The sequence below is a fragment of the Cololabis saira genome, chromosome 20, assembly GCF_033807715.1.
Source record: "Cololabis saira isolate AMF1-May2022 chromosome 20, fColSai1.1, whole genome shotgun sequence".
Lineage (NCBI taxonomy): Eukaryota > Metazoa > Chordata > Actinopteri > Beloniformes > Belonidae > Cololabis > Cololabis saira.
The window spans coordinates 5,379,587-5,402,104 of NC_084606.1; the positions used below are offsets into that span (position 1 = coordinate 5,379,587).

General features: G+C 42.1%; 1 protein-coding gene across 4 annotated transcripts in view; it reads right to left on the reverse strand.

The window, feature by feature from the left end:
• Positions 1-1,238: 1,238 nt before the first annotated feature.
• Positions 1,239-22,518, reverse strand: part of LOC133420134 (NACHT, LRR and PYD domains-containing protein 3-like) — a 37,524-nt gene continuing 16,244 nt past the window's right edge. For 3 of the 4 annotated variants that reach the window (XM_061709725.1, XM_061709724.1, XM_061709723.1), the window contains exons 2-13: positions 20,867-20,918; positions 18,687-18,810; positions 16,868-16,966; positions 16,331-16,429; positions 15,815-15,913; positions 14,884-15,023; positions 13,374-13,861; positions 9,940-11,225; positions 8,164-8,337; positions 6,603-6,776; positions 6,405-6,451; positions 1,239-4,047 (exon numbers count right to left, since the gene is read on the reverse strand). In XM_061709725.1, coding sequence (XP_061565709.1) covers positions 3,527-4,047; positions 6,405-6,451; positions 6,603-6,776; positions 8,164-8,337; positions 9,940-11,225; positions 13,374-13,861; positions 14,884-15,023; positions 15,815-15,913; positions 16,331-16,429; positions 16,868-16,966; positions 18,687-18,778 — 3,219 coding nt within the window. In that variant the 5' untranslated portion in view covers positions 18,779-18,810; positions 20,867-20,918 and the 3' untranslated portion in view covers positions 1,239-3,526. The remainder of the gene's footprint in view (positions 4,048-6,404; positions 6,452-6,602; positions 6,777-8,163; positions 8,338-9,939; positions 11,226-13,373; positions 13,862-14,883; positions 15,024-15,814; positions 15,914-16,330; positions 16,430-16,867; positions 16,967-18,686; positions 18,811-20,866; positions 20,919-22,518) is intronic. The other variant, XM_061709726.1, reaches the window with a different exon arrangement.

A 22,518-nucleotide genomic window follows, 5' to 3' on the forward strand; every position in this document is an offset into this window, starting at 1 on the left:
GCCCTAAAAATGTTGAGATGGTGTGCATTTGACACTGATTTCTCTCCAAATAGGTTAGATTCCAGATTTAAGACATGGAGTAAGATGGGCCTCTCAAGCTATTCCACTTTTGTGCATAAAGGGACTTTTAAGACTTTTACAACAATACAGCAAGAACATGGTTTACAGCGTCAGGACTTCTATAGGTACCTCCAGGTCAGACACCATTTTAATGAAAACATAGCTGGGACACATGAGTTAGAAAAGATGGGAGTGCTAGAAGTGTTTAAGAAAGCAAGTAATTCATCAATAAGTACCAAGGTGGTGTCCAAACTGTACTGTGGGCTTCGCTAAGCCAGTTCCCACAATTCACTGTATGTCAAACAGAAATGGGAAAAGGAATGTGGTATCTCTCTCACTGCAGATGAGTGGCTGAAATTATGTACATTGCAGTGGCAGACATCATGCTCAAATACATGGCGAGAATATTGTTGGAAAAATTTGTTACGATTTTTCATTACACCCCTGCAGCAACGGGCATTAATACCAAACACAAATTGTTGGAGAGCTTGTGGAAAAAGTGAAGCTAACCACTTTCATATCTTTTGGGAATGCCCAGTCCTATCCGACTATTGGAAAGAGATACATTGTCATCTGGAAGCTGTTTTTGGGATAAATATTCCTCATAGATTTGACACCATGTATCTGGGGAATATCACTTTTGATGGATGGGATCATAGAGATAAAAAAGTCTTGCTTATACTCTTGGCTGCATGTAAAAAGACTATCTCAAGAAGGTGGCTAAAACCAGATCCACCTACAATAGAAGAATGGTTAGATGTGTCTCGAGATATATATGCCATGGAAAAATTGTCCTTCTCTCTCAGAATACAAACTGAGAATTTTTACAAGATGTGGTCTAAATGGACTGGTTATGTCAAACATATAAGATCAGATTTTTGCTGATTATCCTTATCATTGCGTTGCTGAATAATTTTCTACATTTTATTTTACTTTTGAGAAATGTGATGTGTGGAGACCCCCCATGTTCAATTGGTTCTTGTTATGATAATATAAATCTATGGCCATGACTTTTTCTTTTCCTCTTTTTCTTTTTTGTTTTCTTATCCATTTTGTTTTCTTTGTATTGAAATTTTACAACCTATGTTAAGAGAGGGGAAAAATAGAGAAAAAAGATGATGTAAGAATATTGTTGGAATTTTTGTGGCCACAATAAAAAAATAAATATAAAAAAAGAAAACAGGCAAGACAAGTTTATTTGTATAGCACAATTCAACACAAGGTCATTCAAAGTGCTTTACATCAACATTAAAAGCGGCAAGACACAATTAAACAGTAAATAACAAATACAATGAAATGATAAGAAAAGAGGTTAAATAATAAAAAGCACAAGTTTTTAAAGAGTAAGGGCAGTAGATCCAGCAGGTTCATTTCATTCTTACAACGGTAAGAATTATGTTTCTATTCGGTCAAAACGTACAAAGACCGGGTCAAATACAGGATTACTAAAGTAATCTGTAACTATTCGTACGGTGAATTAAACCAATTTGACAATTCTACGTCACAATACCTGCATTCAGGGCTTATCCATAACTTTGCGTGGTTTTCAAAAATCACGAGTATTTAATTTAAGAGTACGCTTTAATAACAAATAAAATGAAATAAAATATTACATAAGAAAAGAGGTAAAATAATAAAAAACACATGTTGTTAAAAAATAAGGGCAGTAGAACATACAAGAAGCAAAAACAAAACTAAAAACAAACATGTGCCGTAACATCTAATGTACATATGACTCTTAAATTGACCAATTTATCACTTCTTTTACATCAAGTGCCACATAATTAATCAAGATTAATCTGGCCCTAATACTCTTCCGTATGAAGGAAACACGCATGTCTTCTGAAAACACACACAAATACATGGATATAAAAATGCTGGTTAAATGTTTACATTTAAAAATAGTGGAATATCAAAGTAATGACAAATATTCCTCAAACCTTTGGGACTTGAACTAAAGACGTTTGTCTCACAACACGATCTGTGTCGACGGCAGCTCCAGCTCCAGCTCCAGCTGAGTCTTGACTCATTATCATATCATTCAGAAAAACAGAGCAGAATTATTTTTGTTCATTAAAACTTTTCTCTGAATTCTGAGATAATTATCTCGTTAATTCAGAAAAAACAGAGCATATTCTTTTTTTCTCCAGTGAAAGCAACACGCTTCCGTACTAAGGTGCTTTTACATCTTTGAAAGAAATGACACTCGGTATGTTTATGAATTACATCCTCAGTCCGACTGATGTCCAGGTTTTAAAGGCAACGTTGACCTTAGTCATGAACCGTTGCTAGCCGCGCTGCTAGCCGCGCTGCTAGCCGCCCTGCAGCAGCAGAAGGAGAAGACTTTACGTGCTTTTGTTTAACAGGATCGGGATTAGTACGAAATGTACAGATCGGGCCTCATTTCTAAAGCTTGCTACAAAACAGGGCTTGAAAGATGAACACGCCGCCTTCTACGGAAAGGTTGGGATTTAAAAAGAAAAAACTTAACGGGAAAATCTGCGTATCTTTACTCCAACCCTGACCCTCCCGTAGGAACATTTTGAAGATCTGGGGAACTGGCGACGCAGGTGGTGAGGTGGAGAAATGAAGCAGATTCATGTCATACTGTTAATGTCATCACATATCAGACTATAATTATAATAGCGCTGATCGTGTCCCTGCCAGGACTCTGGGGCTGCTGCTGCCGCAGATTTTTTTTTTTATATACGAGTTTTACGCGCGCGTGTAAACCTAAATTATGGTTCCGCGTTAAAACGACCCAGATATACGGCGTAGGGTACGCGGCGACGCGCACCTACGCCGTAGGCTCTGCGTTGGTGTGACGCGGAACCATAAATCAACCTTAAAGGTTTCACGCGCGCACGTAAAACACATATATATATATAAAAAGAATCCGTGTCCCTTTCGGGGCTCCGTTCCTCTTGGCCTCCACCTTCAAATCACACCACTTCTTTTTTTTTCTGCACCATCTGTCCGGGGCACTCACGGCGTTTAGCGCAGCAACGATGTGCTGCCACTCACTCAGTTTCTTTTTGTTAATGATGCCACTACTGTGACCACCAAATAATGTGGTTTTCCTGCCTCCACCTCATCCACAACATCTTCATCTCCATCGCCGTGAAATTCAGTGGCACGGTGGCTCGACACGTCTCATTCATCAACAGGCTACAGGAAGCCACTGTGCATGCTCAGCAGGATCATTCATATGCAAATACAGTCATGAACTACTTTGCATTGCCCATTTATGGTAGAAGTGGGCGTGTAGAGGGCGGGATATGAGGCAAATTCACCTGCGCAACCTTCCAGCTGGACTGTGATTTATAAAGAGAACATTGCGTGCAAGTGTGCGTGCACGCGGTTTTATAAATCCGGATTTTTTGCGCCCGCCAGTTTCTGCTTTTTGGTTTACGTGCACTTTTAGTCTGAATCCTACACACTCTATTATAAATGAGGCCCCTGGTGATCAGGTGATGCTGCAGAGCCGGGCCTGGGTGTTGGGCTGCAGCTCCAGGGCGGCGTACAGGTCCTGGGTGAAGGTGTGGGTGAAGGTGTGCAGCAGGGTGGGGGAGTCCCCAGAGGAGACCCGGTAGAAGGACAGGTGTCCCCCCTCCCAGTCCAGGTAAACCCCCAGCCGGCTGCAGCGTAGGCACAGCGACGACACGCAGACGCCCTCCCCCCCGTGGTGGGCGTGGCAGCCGCTCCCGGAGCAGCTCAGGCTCCACGACTCCTGGGTGTGGCCCAGCTGGCCGGGGGCCCTGGCCCCCCCAGGGCCCCGGTAGGTCACCCCCACACTGAAGGGCTCGGCCTTCTCCACCTCGAAGTAGCAGCGGCCGCGGAGGGGCTGCTCACACAGCACCGGGGGGGGCAGGGGCCGGTCCGGCTGCTGGGGGGCCTGGTCCCCCCCCCACGACACCCGGGTGTTCTCCTCCGACAGGACCAGCCCCCCGTGAGCCGTGCTGGGGTCCAGAGAGAGCTGGCAGGCGTCTGCAACCAGGAAAAGAGTTTTTAACACTCACTTTAGTTTTCAAACTAAATTTAAAAGGGGACCTCTTATGGATCTAATACCTATTTTAAACAGGCCTTGAATGTCTTAGAAACAAGCTCTTGATTGTTTTTGCAAAATAAATGAGAAATTCAGCCTCTGATCCATGTCTTTATCTTCCCATTCTCTAACCTCATTATCTATGCAGGATTCTGAGTGGGCGGGGCTATGATAATGAGGCTCTGTGCTGATTGGCTGCCTGAATGACGCAATACACCGCTACGAAAAAATGGAGGAAGCTCCGGCCGGCGGAGTTAGTTGTGGGCGTGGTTTCACGCATCGGAGGCCAAACTATGTAAATCTGTAAGTCGTTACGTAACGACGGGAGCAGAATCTTATTGGCTCGTAGATTCAGATCCAGATTCAGATTCAGAGTCGACCACAATGAGCAACAACCCCGAAACCGGAACAAAGCAGAGAAAGGGTGACATTGGGGGTGGGGGGGGGGGGGGGGTGAGGAGGGAAAAAAAGGCATCTTCACACTGTGTATGTACACAGTGTGAAAGTGCAAAAAAACACCTCAGCACAGAAAGCAACATGACAAATTTAACATCATCATCACAAGACTCATAGCCGGGAAGGCGTTGAGTTGAGGGAGGTGGTTATCAGTAAGTGTGTGAGCGGTAAGTCCGTGAACTTCGCTCAGAGCTGCTCTCAGCCAATGTCCTTGATGTTATCAGACGGCCCGGTCAGTTCTGATCCAGGTCCACAGATGTTCCTGAGAGGGGAGGGTTAGTGGGGGCAGAGTCACCTTGTTTACATTCCACCAGGAAGATTGTGACCAGAGCGATCGGCCAAACCGCCCTGTCAAGGCCAGATTATAGAATCAACAATTGTATTGCAAAACAGACAGACTCAGTAATTTTCTGTCTGCCGTTAAGTCTCTGGTTCATCAATGGCGACTCCAAACAGACGAATTTGTGATCAATTCCCGCCAAGCCGAGCTTCCAACTTCTCCAAGGTCTTATCCATCTTGCCAATGAGCTCAAAGACCGCCGCCAGCCTGCGATTCTGTTCAAGAATCGCATCCAGCTTACGGCTTTGCTCCCCCAACGTTAAAGTCTGAGTGTTGATCACCTTGCTGAGAGACCAGTTAATTAATTCCATGATTGTAGAGTTTGGGAGGAGTGAAAAGAAGAGACTCTGAAGACGAGACAGGACAAAAAGCAGTAGCAGGGCAGACAGATAAGGGAGAGGAGCAGAAAAGCGTCCGCCTTCACCGAGAGTCGGAAGAGAAGCAGAAAAAGAAGACCCACATCACACTGGACGGATCATCCGGGCGGCTGTACAGAAACTGCAGAATCTGGTTTCTTTCCTCCTTCTCTGAGTTGGCAGGCTGAGGGGAGACCACTTTATATATGTTAAAGCAAGAAAAAACCTGGTTTTCATAATAGGTCCCCTTTAAGACTTATTAAGGACCAGCGTCCGCCCTGGTGAATACTGTTCAGGGTTCCTGCGGCACCTTTGGTCCAACCTCTGGTGTTTCTGAGCTGTAAGAGACAGGAAGCAGAGCTGGGGATGGACGGATGTACAGGAGGGAGAAGGAGAGGACATGTGGTCGGTGCGGCACAGGAAGGAGAAGGAGGGAAAGACGGAGCGCAGTGGTGAAGCCTAAAGGCTGAATTATGGTTCTGCGTCAAATAGACGCCGTGCCTACGCCGCAGGTTGCAACGTGTCGCACACACCACACCGTACCACACGCCGTCACTGACGCCGTCGCTGACCTGCACCTCCCAAAAATTGTAACTAGGCGTAGAGGCGATGCAGACCACACGCAGACCGAGAGGGCTGTGATTGGTTTGCTTGGTAGCAACGCATTTCCAGTTTCCGGTTTGAAGCAGTCGTGAACTTTCAGCGGTCTTTTCTTCATGTGTGTGATTTTTTTTTTTTTTGTTTTGCGGTCTAACAGTCACGGGGGGAACTGCACCGCGGAGAAATTGAGTGACGGAGAAGTCCGAAGGTTCACGACGGCGTCGCGGTGACAGCGTAGGCCATAATTGAGGCTTAAAGATAAAAAGGCAAAGATGCTACAGCTTCGAGCCGCTCGGTGGCGCAGTGGGTTAAGCAGCAGCTCATATACTGAGGCTACAGTCCTCCTCCTGCAGCGGTCGCAGGTTCGAATCCAGCCTGCGCACCTTTGCTGCATGTCTTCCCCGTTCTCTCTCTCTACCCCTTTCCAGTCTGCATCTCCAATAAAGGGCCACTAGAGCCCAAAAAAAATCTTAAAAAAAAAAAAAAAAAAAAAAAAAAAAAGATGCTACAGCTTCCATATTAAAATAAATAAATAAATAATACTAACATTTCTTTAATCCTGGTTTCAACCGATGACTTCCACCTTGTTGGGTCCTGTAAAAAATGAGACGAGCTTTAGAGGAAGAATCACATCAGTACATCTCTGACATATTCTGTTGCTTCTATCCTCACGATAACCAGGAGGTTCAGAGAAACTTTCCCATCATGGCTGGCAGGTCTTTGGGGAGGGTTTTCCTTTAATTACCTGAGTTTTCTGAGCCGGTATCGCTGGTCCTCCACCAGCTCGGAGAGCATCTTCACCCCAGAGTCTCCTGGATGGTTGTAGCTCAGGTCCAGCTCCGTCAGGTGGGAGGGGTTGGAGGTCAGAGCTGAGACCAGGTCCCTGCAGCCTTCTGCTGTGACCTGACACCCAGACAGGCTGAGGAGAGAGACCCCCAGAGTCAGCCCCTGTTTTACGACTAGGCTGTTTCGTCTAGTCGCAGAGTCAACTCCTGTTTTATGACTAGGCTGTTTTCTCTAGTTGCAGGGTCAACTCCTGTTTTATGACTAGGCTGTTTTCTCTAGTTGCAGGGTCAACTCCTGTTTTATGACTAGGCTGTTTCCTCTAGTTGCAGGGTCAACTCCTGTTTTATGACTAGGCTGTTTTCTCTAGTTGCAGGGTCAACTCCTGTTTTATGACTAGGCTGTTTCCTCTAGTTGCAGGGTCAACTCCTGTTTTATGACTAGGCTGTTTTCTCTAGTTGCAGGATCAACTCCTGTTTTATGACTAGGCTGTTGCCTCTAGCTGCAGGGTCAACTCCTGTTTTATGACTAGGCTGTTTTCTCTAGTCGCAGGATCAACTCCTGTTTTATGACTAGGCTGTTTTCTCTAGTTGCAGGGTCAACTCCTGTTTTATGACTAGGCTGTTTTCTCTAGTCGCAGGATGAACTCCTGGTTTATGACTAGGCTGTTTTCTGTAGTTGCAGGGTCAACTCCTGTTTTATGACTAGGCTGTTTTCTCTAGTTGCAGGGTCAACTCCTGTTTTATGACTAGGCTGTTTTCTCTAGTTGCAGGGTCAACTCCTGTTTTATGACTAGGCTGTTTTCTCTAGTTGCAGGGTCAACTCCTGTTTTATGACTAGGCTGTTTTCTCTAGTTGCAGGGTCAACTCCTGTTTTATGACTAGGCTGTTTTCTCTAGTTGCAGGGTCAACTCCTGTTTTATGACTAGGCTGTTTCCTCTAGTTGCAGGGTCAACTCCTGTTTTATGACTAGGCTGTTTTCTCTAGTTGCAGGGTCAACTCCTGTTTTATGACTAGGCTGTTTTCTCTAGTTGCAGGGTCAACTCCTGTTTTCTGACTAGGCTGTTTCCTCTAGTCGCAGGGTCAACTCATGTTTTATGACTAGGCCGTTTTCTCTAGTCAACTCCTGTTTTATGACTAGGCTGTTTTCTCTAGTCAACTCCTGTTTTATGACTAGGCTGTTTTCTCTAGTCAACTCCTGTTTCATGACTAGGCTGTTCTCTCTAGTTGCAGGGTCAACTCCTGTGTTATGAATATGCTGTTTTCTCTCTAGTTGCAGGGTCAACTCCTGTTTGATGACTAGGCTGTTTCCTCTAGTTGCAGGGTCAACTCTTATTATGGTGCACCAGACAAACAAACACGCAGGATCTTTCCTGTCCTTTTTTCCAAATGAGAATCAATAAAGTATCCTTAAGCAGAATCGAAAATGGAACTGGAATCGTAAAAATCGTATGAATTCCCATCCCTATGTACAGCAGCGTTGTCGTCACGGAGACGGCGGTGGCAGGAAGGAGTCGGCGGTACCTCAGCGTCTCCAGCCTGCAGCTCTGGTTGGCCAGGCCGCCACACAGCTCCTTCACCCCCGAGTCTCCCAGGTCGTTGTCGCTCAGGTCCAGATGTCGCAGAGGGGAGAAGGGGAACTTGAGACCGAAGGCCAGATGTTTGACCCACTCTGCCGTCACTCTGCAGTCTCTCAGCCTGAATGTGGATTAGAGGGATTAAATGTTCATGTTTCTCAAGAGACATACGGAGACCACCGAACCTCCAGTGACGCACGGCGTTTCTGATGGATGCAGCTGAATCTGCGGGAGCGGATACATGATCAGCACGAACGCACCCCTTACCATTCCTGTAAAAGTCGCCTAAAACGCCCATCCAAGTTATACCCAAAGTAAATTGAAAGCTGTTCTTGAACCGTTTGAAGTTCATGGATGGTTCTGGTCTCTTTTGAAAGGTAACACTCTGAAGATTTCCCCCCAACTGTCAGAATCACTGTAACTACTACTAGCATTGAGTAATGTAAATCTGAACACACTGAAATAGAAGGTTTTTATTTCCGTCGGAAATAGACCTTTCCAAAAATGGCCGAAAGGACACTTGGATAACCAGGTCACATACCTGGATAAAAGGGCATAACTCTTGAACCTTTCAACATACAGTCATAATTATGGCTTCTAATGAAAGCTGACACGTAGAGGTTCCTATCATTTATCCAGATTCACTATCAATATTGCTGAAAAAAAGTTACTGAAAACTTTGCATATAAAAGAATCAAAACACGGACAGACGTTTCATTCGCTGCAGTGATTTCACTTTACGCAGGAACTTCCTGGTTGTGGGTTTTATTCCCCCTGAAGCGGCACATCGTTGTTTTTTTCAGCATTTCATTGGCTAAACAATCAGCACGCTTGGTTCCAATTGGCTCATTTTTTTCATGACAAAAGCGGAACATGGGCTTCATTTCCATACAGGCTCATTGGCTGTTATGGGCTGTAGAGGGGACAGGGAAGCTCCTGATTGGTCGAATGAGCTGTCAATCAAAAGGAGAGGGGACAGGGAAGCTCCTGTATGGTCGAATGAGCTGTCAATCAAAAGGACACTATACAGACTCATTTTGAGACCAAGATATCTGGTGTGAAGACGTGCAAAGTGCAGTTACAGCCAATAATACGTTGAAAATTTGGGACATTGGGCGGCTAATTTCAAATGATGCAGCGGCTGTTTGTGGATATTTACGTTGACAACGATATTTAGTCCTAATGTTCGTTGACGAAAGCAGCTTTAGTACCAGCCTGATAAATGTTGAGACAAAAGTTGAAATGTTGAGAAAAAAGTCGAAATTTTGTGAAAAAAGTCGAAATGTTGAGAAAAAAGTCGAAATTTTGTGAAAAAAGTCGAAATGTTGAGAAAAAAGTCGAAATGTTGAGAAAAAAGTCGAAATTTTGTTAAAAAAGTCAAAATGTTGAGAAAAAAAGTTGAAATGTCGAGATTAATGTTGAAGTACAATCTCGAGAAAAAAGTCGGAATCTCGAGAAAAAAGTTGAAATGTCGAGAAAAAAGTTGAAGTTTTGTGAAAAAAGTCGAAATGTTGAGAAAAAAGTCAAAATTTTGAAGAAAAAGCGAAATGTTGAGAAAAAAGTCAAAATTTTGTGAAAAAAGTCGAAATTTTGTGAAAAAAGTCAAAATTTTGTGAAAAAAGTCGAAATTTTGTGAAAAAAGTCGAAATGTTGAGAAAAAAGTCGAAATTTTGTGAAAAAAGTCGAAATGTTGAGAAAAAGTTGTCAGTGGAGGGAAACTTACAGGGCTTTCCTGCTGCTCCTCACGGCGGGGATCAGCCTCCTCCTGCCCTCCTCCGAGGCCTTGTAACTCCTTAGATCCAGCACTTCCAGCTCGTCTTTGGAGACCAGCAGCACGTAGGCCAGCGCCGAGCAGTGCAGGGGAGTCAGCCGTCTCTCCAGACCCCCCTCTCTCAGATACTCCTGGATCTCATCCTTGACCCTGTGGTCCCTCATCTCCACCAGGCTCTGGAACAGGTTGATGCAGCTGTCCGGAGACCGGTTCTTCCCCCGAATGGAGCCCAGGTAGGTGGACATCTTCCTGCCGGCGTCCTCGGCCGGGTCCTGCGGCGTCAGCAGGCCCTGCAGGACTCTCCGGTTGGGCTCCACCATCAGGCCCAGGAGGAAGCGCAGGAAGAAGTCCAAGTGGCCGTTTTTCTTCTCCATCACTTTGTCCACGGTCATCTTGAGCAGATCCAGCAGGGCGTGTTGTTCCTCCTGCAGGTTGAGGAAACCGCGGAGCTCTTTGGTGTCTTTGGTGGTGAAACATTCGTAGACGTAGAGGGCTGCGAAGAACTCCTGCACGGTGAGGTGCACGAAGAAGAAGACCTTTTTCTGGGAGAGGACTTGTTCCTCCCTCAGAACGGTGTTGCAGAATCCGGAGTAGATGGAAGCTTCGCTCACGTCCACGCCGCACTCCTCCAGGTCTTCCTGGTAGAAGATCAGCTTGTTCTCCTGGAGCTGGACGAAGGCCAGTTTCCCCAGTTTCAGGAGAAACTCTCTGTGCGTCTTCAGAAGCTTCTCTTTGTTCTTCTCCGTCTTCCTGTCGTACTTCCTGCTCCTGCGTTTGGTCTGGGCGAACAGGAAGTACGCCATCATCTCCGTGAGCGTTTGGGGGATCTCCGTTTCCTCCTCTCCTCCAAAAACCTCTTTGAACAAGGTGGCGGAGATCCAGCAGAAGATGGGGATCTGGCACATGATGTCCAGGGTGGGGGAGGACCGGACGTGTGTCGTGACCCGCTGGGCCAGATCCGGGTCCTGGACGAACCTCTTCCTGAAGTATTCATCCTTCTGCGGGTCGTTGAAGCCTCGTATCTCCGTCACCATGTGGACGAGCTCGGCGGCGATCTGCAGCGCGGCCGCCGGGCGGGACGTTATCCAGAGGTTTGATCCGGGGAGGAGGTTTCCCTGGATCAGGTTCACCAGCAGGTCAGACACCGACGTCACAGCGCTGGCAGACGTTACAACCTTGGTGTTCTTGAAGTCCAGCTGGAGTCTGCTCTCGTCCAGCCCGTCCAGGATCACGATCACCTGGGGGGGGATATTGAAAAATCGATGCATCAATTCTCCCCGTCCTGATTCAATATATCCAGACAGCGGTCGGAAACCCAAAATGTTTTAGAACCGTATTGGACCAAAAACACAAAAAAAACTAAATGAAAAGTCTTGTATCAGCCTTAGAATGAAGGCAACACATGCTGCATGTTTTATATTAGTTAGAACTGGGGGAAGATTATTATTCATTATGTAATTCGAGAAAAAGGTCGAAATGTTGAGAAAAAAGTCGAAATGTCGAGAAAAAAGTCGAAATGACGAGAAAAAAGTCAAAATGGCGAGATTAATGTTGAAGTACAATCTCGAGAAAAAAGTGGAAATCTCGAGAAAAAAGTCAAAATTTTGAGAAAAAAGTCAAAATGTTAAGAAAAAAGTTGAAATGTCGAGATTAAAGTCGAAATGTCGAGAAAAAAGTCGAAATCTCGAGAAAAAAGTCAAAATGTTGAGAAAAAAGTCAAAATTTTGTGAGAAAAGTCGAAATGTTGAGAAAAAAGGATCACGATCACCTAGGGGGGGGGGTAAAAATATTGAATGCATCGATGCATCAATTATTCAATATGGATTAAGACAGGGGTTGGAAACCCAAAATGTTTTAGAGCCGTATTGGACCAAAAACACAAAAAACTAATATGTCTGGAGCCGCAAAAAATGTCTTGTATCAGCCTTAGAATGAAGGCAAATGGTGAAAGGCGAAATGTCGAGAAAAAAGTCGAAATCTCGAGAAAAAAAGTTGAAATGTCGAGAAAAAAGTTGAAATGTCGAGAAAAAAGTTGAAATGTTGAGAAAAAAGTTGAAATGTCGAGATTAATGTTGAAGTACAATCTCGAGTAAAGTGGGAATCTTGAGAAAAAAGTCAAAATGTTGAGAAAAAAGTCGAAATGTTGAAAAAAAAGTGGAAATTTTGTGAAAAAAGTCAAAATGTTGAGAAAAAGGTTGAAATGACGAGATTAAAAAGGAAAGGAAAAATCGAATGGAAACCTAAAGAATGGAAATGGAATGGAATGGTGAAGTTGTCAACAATCCCCAGCCCTGCTCTCACCTTGGTGTACAGGTAAATCCCCAGCCCTGCTCTCACCTTGGTGTACAGGTAAATCCCCAGCCCTGCTCTCACCTTGGTGTACAGGTAAATCCCCAGCCCTGCTCTCACCTTGGTGTACAGGTAAATCCCCAGCCCTGCTCTCACCTTGGTGTACAGGTAAATCCCCAGCCCTGCTCTCACCTTGGTGTACAGGTAAATCCCCAGCCCTGCTCTCACCTTGGTGTACAGGTAAATCCCCAGCCCTGCTCTCACCTTGGTGTCCAGGTAAATCGATGCATCAATTATCCCCGCCCTGATTCAATATGGATTAGTCCAGGGGTCGACAACCCAAAATGTTTTAGAGCCGTATTGGACCAAAAACACAAAAAACTAATATGTCTGGAGCCGCAAAAAATGTCTTGTATCAGAATTAGAATGAAGACAAATGGTGAAAGGTGAAATGTCGAGAAAAAAGTCGAAATGTCGAGAAAAAAGTTGAAATCTCAAGATTAATGTTGAAATGTTGAGAAAAAAGTTGAAATCTCAAGATTAATGTTGAAATGTCGAGAAAAAAGTTGAAATCTCAAGATTAATGTTGAAATGTTGAGAAAAAAGTTGAAATGTCGAGAAAAAAGTTGAAATGTTGAGAAAAAAGTTGAAATGTCGAGAAAAAAGTTGAAATGTTGAGAAAAAAGTTGAAATTTTGAGAAAAAAGTTGTCGAGAAAAAAGTTGAAATGTCAAGAAAAAAGTTGAAATGTTGAGAAAAAAGTTGAAATGTCGAGAAAAAAGTCAAAATTTTTAGAAAAAAGTCGAAATGTTGAGAAAAAAGTCGAAATTTTGAGAAAAAAGTCGAAATTTTGAGAAAAAAGTCGAATGTTGAGAAAAAAGTCAAAATGTCGAGGTTAATGTTGAAGTACAATCTCGAGAAAAAAGTCTAAATTTTGAGAAAAAAGTCGAAATGTTGAGAAAAAAGTCGAAATGTCGAGAAAAAAGTCAAAATGTCGAGGTTAATGTTGAAGTACAATCTTGAGAAAAAAGTCGGAATCTCGAGAAAAAAAGTCTAAATTTTGAGAAAAAAGTAAAAATTTTTAGAAAAAAGTCTCACCTTGGCGTGGGTGTAATCCTCCTCCTTCAGCTGGCGGACGGAGGGATGCAGCTCCACCAGGAGCTGTTGGAGGCTTCTCTCCCCTCCAATCAAACTCAGCTCCCGGAAAGACAGACAGAAAACCAGATCAGCGTCCTGGTTGTGCTTGTCCTGGGCCCAGTCCAGGAGGAACTTCTGCACGGAGAAGGATTTCCCGATGCCGGCGATGCCCTTGGTCAGGACGGTCCGGCGGGGTTCCTCCCGGCCGGACGTGAACATGTCTCCGATGTTGATGGTCTCATCACACGCCTGCGGGCTCAGCTTGGGCTGAAGGTGTCTGGACTCGTGTTCCCCCGACAGTTCCTCGCTCTCCCCGGCCGTGATGTGGACGGAGGTGTAGATGCTTTCCAGGGAAGTCTGCGGATCACCGTTGCCTTCCTGTGTCCAGGTGTATTTCTTCTGCGTGGCTTTTTTAAGTTTCTTCTTTGCTTCCCCAAGACGGTCATCGTCTGTAACGATCAAACACGTGACCACAAATAACATTAACAATACAGTAAACATCAGATATTATCTGTACCTTTGGCTACCATTAATATATATTGATTTATAGCTATATGTAGATATGTCGATATATAGATTTATAGTAAGTTTTATGGCGCAGCCAGAGGCACTCTTATTGTTGCTCAGGCTTATTATTTATTCTTCCGTATAAACTTCGGCGCGTAACTAGTCCCGCAGCTTTGAGAAAACTCGAAAAGTAAAAACGTAGAAACGTGCGCATTAAGCGGGAATCGAGTGGTATGACTTTTATTAGCGATTGGTGCGCACGTTTTTGCGCAACGTGCAAAAACGTGCACTTTTTGGGCCATCCGGAACGCATAGGGATAACTTTGGAGTCTCACCACTCGCACACCGTCACTCGAAAAATTCTGAACCGATTTAGAAAGTTGTAGGCCCTGAATTTAACTACAGTCCTGTGGATTTTCAGAGCGATCGCACAAATAATCTTCGCACGAAGTGCAAAAACATTTCCAAATTTCACACTGTGGATGGGAAGAGGTAAAAAAAAATTACCTTTTTTCTGAGTCAAAACTTTTTTGAAATCACTCTATATGTATTTAAATCAATCTTCTGCCCAATCTGTTTGTATTTATATTTCCATCCTAATATACAAACAAAGTTTGACTGATGACGTCCATTTTATGAAATATCATGTGGCGCGACCGTTAAAAACACAACCATTTTTGTATAAAACTTGTAAAAAAAAGATGTCAAGATGTTAAGGAAATTAATTTATTTTAATATGAATCATGGTTGCACCACATGACCTTTTTTAAGGCTAGTGCCGATTCATCTTGACAAAAAACTCTTGAAATCACTTAATTTAAAATTTTTATATGAATTTATGTGTACACAACATTCTTAATGTTTGAAATACTGCAATAGATATTCTTTTTTTTATTATTTTAAAATTGACCTGTTTAAAATCCTTATTCGTCATTGACCCAAATACAGTATTTTAAATACTTACAAGGAATATTTTTGGGTTTCTTTCCACACTTTGGACATGCAGCGTCCAACGGTAAACACTCTTTGCACGACGAGTGTCCACAACTGAGCTGGACCGGATCCGTTAAAGACTCTTTACACCCCGAACAGAGAGCCGGGTCGCTGAAGGATGAAAATACAACATACATGATGAAAATATAGAATATATCTGGCTGCAATACCAGCACGAAACTGAAACTGTAGGAAATAGACTGTAAATAAGTTTGAGAAGAATCTTAGCAAACTCAGAATTACCTTGCAAACCAGAAAAAGATCAAATCTGCATTTTATTTGGGCCTTTGGGACACAGCTGACACTTTAAACATGTAAAACACAAAAAGCAATAATAAAAAGTGAAGGGTCATAGTGGACGCCAGTAGAACTTCAGAGTGAGTAGCAACTTGGATGGATGTTCAACATAATTCATCTTTTTATCTTAACATTCAAATTTTAGTGACAGAAATAATAGATTTTTTTACCCATATAACGTATTTCTTCTGTTTCCAGATTTCTCACGAATGTCTCAGAATTCTGAGATAATTCTGAGATAATTATCTCGTTAATTCAGAAAAACAGCAGATTTTCTTTTCTCAAGTGAATGCAATACGCTTCCGTACAATTGTTTGTTTGCACAAAAATGATTAGTTTTAAACCTCTTAGAATCAGATTACCAAAGCTGAAAAATATTTCAACATTAGTACGTTAATGGCTCAGGAAATTATTTAATCTTTACAATTCATTTTGTAAAATGAGTATTGAAAAAAGTACCGTTAGGAACCGGTATCAGCACCAGTACCGTAAAAGAATAAAAAAGGTACCAGCCCTAGTTGCACCTGGTTATAAAATGTTTCAATGACTTCCAGCTCTTTGAAAACATTAAAACAAGAACGATGCAAAGATAAATCTAGTCTTACCGTAGTTTCTTCTCCCCAAAGGTGAGCGGTGCTCCCATGGAAGCTTCACTTTTCACTGAGACTCCGCTTGGTTTGGGAAAGTGGTCGTCACTCTGAGATCTGCAGCAAGAAGAAGAAGGTCAATTCAGTTAAACTAAACTAAAGTTTCATTCAGAATTAAAATTAAATCCCATTTAAAATGAGTAAATATTACCATGTAAACACCTAATTCCCAATGAAAATGGCCATTCTGAATTAAACTTACAGTAATTCCAAAGTAAGTGGCTGGTTTTATTCCGAATAAAATCCGAATAGAATAATTCCGCGATCATGTAAACACTCATTCAAAAAAAATAAAAATAAATAAATAAAATAAATAAATAAAAAATGTAATAAATAAATGAAAGAAAAAAAAGAAAAAAAGTAAAAAAAAAAAAATTGAATTAAAAAAAGAAAAAGAAAAGAAAAAAATAAAAAAATAAAAGAAAAAAAATAAAAGAAAATAAAAAGAAAATAAAAAAAGAAATCTAGTCTTACCGTAGTTTGTTCTCCCTAAAGGTGAGCGGTGCTCCCATAGAAGCTTCACTTTTCACTGAGACTCCGCTTGGTTTGGGAAAGTGGTCGTCACTCTGAGATCTGCAGCAGGAAGAAGAAGAAGGAAATTCAGATTAACCAACGCAGACATGTAGAACGTTTACAAGGGAAGTTTAATTCAGAATTAATTCAGAATTTAAATTAAATCCGATTTAAAATGAGTAAAAATGACCATTAAACACCTAATTCCCAATGAAAATGGCAATTCCGAAGTAAGTGGCTGGTTTATTCCGACTTTAAATCTGAATAGAATAATTCCGTGATCATGTTTACACTCATTCAAAAAAAAAAAAAAATGAATAAAAATAAACGAATAAAATAAATAAATAAAAAAATGTAATAAATAAATAAAAGAAAAAAGAGAAAAAAAGTAAAAGAAAAATAAATAAATAAAAAAAGAAAATAGAATAAAAAAAAAGAAAAGAAATAAAAGAAAAGAAAAGAAAATAAAAAGAAAATAAAAAAGAAATCTAGTCTTACCGTAGTTTGTTCTTCCCAAAGGTGAGCGGTGCTCCCATAGAAGCTTCACTTTTCACTGAGACTCCGCTTGGTTTGGGAAAGTCGTCGTCACTCTGAGATCTGCAGCAAGAAGAAGAAGAAGGAAATTCAGATTAACCAACGCAGACGTGTCTCCATGGTAACCCAACACAGACGTGTCTCCATGGTAACCCAACACAGACGTGTCTCCATGGTAACCCAACGCAGACATGTCTCCATGGTAACCCAACGCAGACATGTCTCATGGTAACCCAACGCAGACGTGTCTCCATGGTAACCCAACGCAGACATGTCTCCATGGTAACCCAACGCAGACATGTCTCATGGTAACCCAACGCAGACATGTCTCCATGGTAACCCAACACAGACGTGTCTCCATGGTAACCCAACGCAGACATGTCTCCATGGTAACCCAACGCAGACGTGTCTCCATGGTAACCCAACGCAGACATGTCTCCATGGTAACCCAACGCAGACGTGTCTCCATGGTAACCCAACGCAGACATGTCTCCATGGTAACCCAACGCAGACATGTCTCCATGGTAACCCAACGCAGACATGTCTCCATGGTAACCCAACGCAGACATGTCTCCATGGTAACCCAACACAGACGTGTCTCCATGGTAACCCAACGCAGACATGTCTCCATGGTAACCCAACGCAGACATGTCTCCATGGTAACCCAACGCAGACATGTCTCCATGGTAACCCAACGCAGACATGTCTCCATGGTAACCCAACGCAGACATGTCTCATGGTAACCCAACGCAGACATGTCTCCATGGTAACCCAACACAGACGTGTCTCCATGGTAACCCAACGCAGACGTGTCTCCATGGTAACCCAACGCAGACATGTCTCCATGGTAACCCAACGCAGACATGTCTCATGGTAACCCAACGCAGACATGTCTCCATGGTAACCCAACACAGACGTGTCTCCATGGTAACCCAACGCAGACATGTCTCCATGGTAACCCAACGCAGACGTGTCTCCATGGTAACCCAACGCAGACATGTCTCCATGGTAACCCAACGCAGACGTGTCTCCATGGTAACCCAACGCAGACATGTCTCCATGGTAACCCAACGCAGACATGTCTCCATGGTAACCCAACGCAGACATGTCTCCATGGTAACCCAACGCAGACATGTCTCCATGGTAACCCAACGCAGACATGTCTCATGGTAACCCAACGCAGACATGTCTCCATGGTAACCCAACACAGACGTGTCTCCATGGTAACCCAACGCAGACATGTCTCCATGGTAACCCAACGCAGACGTGTCTCCATGGTAACCCAACGCAGACATGTCTCCATGGTAACCCAACGCAGACGTGTCTCCATGGTAACCCAACGCAGACATGTCTCCATGGTAACCCAACGCAGACATGTCTCCATGGTAACCCAACGCAGACATGTCTCCATGGTAACCCAACGCAGACATGTCTCCATGGTAACCCAACACAGACGTGTCTCCATGGTAACCCAACGCAGACATGTCTCCATGGTAACCCAACGCAGACATGTCTCCATGGTAACCCAACGCAGACATGTCTCCATGGTAACCCAACGCAGACATGTCTCCATGGTAACCCAACGCAGACATGTCTCATGGTAACCCAACGCAGACATGTCTCCATGGTAACCCAACACAGACGTGTCTCCATGGTAACCCAACGCAGACATGTCTCCATGGTAACCCAACGCAGACATGTCTCATGGTAACCCAACGCAGACGTGTCTCCATGGTAACCCAACGCAGACGTGTCTCCATGGTGAGGGAGGATAAACCACCACCTGTCAGGAAGATCGCTGGAGCTGGAGCTGGAGCTGGAGCTGGAGCTGCCGGCTGGATCTCCGGACGACTGCGAGTCTCTCCGTCTCTTCATCCTCCGGTCTGACGTTTCCTCAGCTCAAACTACTGCAATAACAACAACAACATCAGCTCAAACTACTGCAATAACAACAAATCAATAAGGGTTGGTAAAAGCAAACGGCAACAGAACAGAGATTACTGGTGTTTCCTGAGCATTCTACTGATTACCGTATTGTCCCGAATATAAGACGACCCTCTTTTTCAAGACTCAAGTTTGAAGAAAGACTTTTTGAACACCAAATTCAATTTTTATACAGAAAATAATTATAGTACATCTGAAACAAATGATTATAACAATATATTGGAGAGAAAAAGCCTGTTATTTTGCCTCATTCAAATCATTATCTTGAAGTTTGCATCATAACTTCTCCTCAGCTGCCGGTTCACCTGCCGATCTTCCACACACTTTTCTCCAGATTGTCGCTACGTTTCTCCACTTTCTGTTATCTCTTCTCTTGTTTTCTTCTCTTTTCTTTCTTATACTAGTTTTTATTTTTCTTCTTCGTGACAGGGGTTCGCTTTGTCCTGGGGAGTTAAGTTCAGCATTCGCTTTAAAGATATCTGGCGCCATCTAGCGTTGTGAATGGGTATAACGTCTAGACCCCGAATGTAAGACGACCCCCACTTTTTCAGTCTTATTTCAATGCAAAAAACACCGTCTTATATTCAGGCCAATACGGTATGTCTGGATTTTCTCCGCCACAAACAACCCACATTATTCTCTTCATAAACTACATTCACATGAATAATGATCTATTTATTGACTTTAATGTAAAGAAGATTCACAGTAAAGTGCTGACATCAGTTCTTTTATAAATATTCACAGCTAATCCTTTTTTGTTTTCTTTTAAAGTGACCAGAGCAGATTATGCAGGAACTGGCATCTTAATTACCAGTAATTAACTGTACTGGTTTCAATCTGTTCATCAACCACTAGATGGAGCTGTTGTTCAGAACCTGACCGTGTTTATCTAACACGGCTCGTCAAACCCTCCCGTCAGAACTCTTTAGCGCCGCCCTGGTGGCTCCTGGAGCTTTTTAGAAAATGCTTGACCTTTTTTTTTCCTTTTTTTTCTTTTTTTCCCTTTTTTTCTTCCTTTATTTTGTTTTTTCCTTTTTTCCCCCTTTTTCTCTTTTTCTTATTTTTCCTTTTTTTATCTTTTTTCCCTTTTTTCTTCACTTTTTCTTTTTTCTTTTTTTTCATTTTTTATTCTTTTTTCTTCTTTTTTTCCTTTTATTCCCTTTTTTCTTTTTTTATTCTTTTTTCTCTTTTTTTCTTTTTTTTCCTTTTCTTCTTTTTTTCTTTTTTTTCTCTTTTTTTCTTCTTTTTTTCCATTTTTCTTTTTCTCCCCCCTTTCAGCGCCGCCCTAGTGGCTCCTGGAGCTTTTTTCAAAAAAGAATGTGGTTTCTGCAGAAGGACAAACATGACACAAACATTCAGAACGTTTTCCAATGCTGTAAACGTGTAGAATAAATATTACATTTCAACATTTCTAACAAAGTTTTGCGTCATAGACACGTTTCCACCAGAAGGGGTTTTAATATATTTTTGCTGATGTTTCTATGTAATTTATGCTTAGTCATGTAAGTTAACCAAAATATGTCATTTAAATTGTTCGTTTCCACCAGCAGGGGGCGCCAGGCAGGAGGCTCTGGTCTTCATTCTAAGGTTTATACAAGACTTTTCATTTTTTGCGGCTCCAGACAGATTAGTTTTTTGTGTTTTTGGTCCAATATGGATCTAAAACATGTTGGGTTTCTGATCCCTGGTCTAACTACATCCAACATCTCAGTTACATTTAAACGCCACTGGTAACTCTGCCAAACCTATTTATTGGTGATTTATTTCCTTGACAAAAAAAATGCAACAACCTTTTAATCAGACAGAATTTGACAAATGACTTTTACCCAAAACAGATAAATAGATACTTGATTTCAGAGAAATGGATCCTGACAAAGAACTACAGTTAAAAACTGAATTCTTATGTTATCCTTTACCAAAGCTAAATAATTACATTTTAAACTAGTTAATGATGTCTACCCTTCTCAGAAATTCCTTAGATTAAGGTTACATTTTGACAGAATAGATGAATAAACTCACCTGAAACTGATAAACTCGTCTCTTCAGCGTCTGCAGGTTGCGGCTGCTCTTCCTGCAAACAGAGAAATAAACCAGTTCCTTAGTTTGTTCCAACTATATGTAACAATGGTGGTTTTGACCAGTTAATAATTACTCTAAATCATTCATGTGATTCATTTATCTTAAAGTAGAACGCTTCTCCTCAGGTGGAACTTCGTCTCCGTCCCGACTAAACTTTCCCTCTTTGTTCTGTGACGTCTTCAGGTAAAAGTTGAGCTCTTATTTTGTACTTTTAATTTAACATTTTATTGGTTTTAAGTAAATATTTTAATTCACTGGATATTTCCCATGAATATTCTTTTGTGTTTATGTTCATATTACATTATTGTAACCCTCTTTGTTCCGTGATATCTTCAGGAAAAGGGGAATAATACGTTTTATAATTGAACGGCTTGAGTCCAGTCACCTTTAACACAGAAACTAACCACCACCGGTTAATATAATAAATACAAGTTCAGGGTTCCTACTCTCTCCCTGGACTTATTTCCCAGGACCTTTTAAGCTGAGGTTTGAATTAAGAGTGCTAAACTACGTGAACTAGAAATTAATGAGGTCAAGTCTACAGGAAAAGTCATTAATGTCATTAGTTTCTTGTCCCATCTATCTGTGCATAAACCAGGGATCTGCAACCCAACATGTTTTAGATGCATATTGGACCAAAAACACAAAAAACGTATATGTCTGGAGCCGCAAAAAATGAAAAGTCTTGCATCAGAATTAGAATGAAGGCAAATGGCAAAAGGCGAAATGTCGAGAAAAAAGTCAAAATGACGCGAAAAAAGTCAAAATGAAATGAGAAAAGTCGAAATTTCGAGAAAAAAGTCAAAATTTCAAGAGAAAAGGCGAAATGTCGAGGAAAAAGTCGAAATGTCGAGATTAAAAAGGAAAGGAAAAAAAGAGAAAAAAAGGAAAAAAAGAGAAAAAAAAGAAGAAAAAACTTCCTCACTTTCCCCAAATTTAGAGAAAAAAGTCAAAATTTCGAGAAAAAAGTCAAAATTTCGAGAGAAAAGTCGAAATGTCGAGAAAAAAGTCGAAATGTCACGGAAAAAGTCGAAATCTCGCGAAAAAAGTCAAAATTACATGAGAAAAGTCTAAATTTCGAGAAAAAAGTAAAAATTTCGAGAAAAAAGTAAAAATTTCGAGATAAAAGTCAAAATTTCGAGAGAAAAGTCGAAATGTCGAGAGAAAAAAGTCGAAATGTCGAGATCAAAAAGGAAAGGAAAAAGGAAGAAAAAAAGGAAAAAAAAAAAAAGGAAAAAAGAGAGAGAAAAAGAAAAAAAGAAGAAAAAACGTCCCCACTTACTTTCTATTGTCAGATATAAAACAAGTGTGAAATACTGGATAAAGTGCAGCTTGAACATTACCCGTTACCTGTAATTAGGCCACGCCCACTTCAGCTCTGCCTGTCACTCAACACGGGAGTGGGCGGAGCTTGTGGAAACCTCACATCTAACACACTTTTAGACTTTTAGTCCCTAGTTTTGTCTTTAAACGTTGTTTTTTTGATAATCTTAAAAGAGGTAACAATACAGGTACGCCAAACCGTACAAAACAACAAAATCAATGTTTGTGTGTGTGTGTGTGTGTGTGTGTGTGTGTGTGTGTGTGTGTGT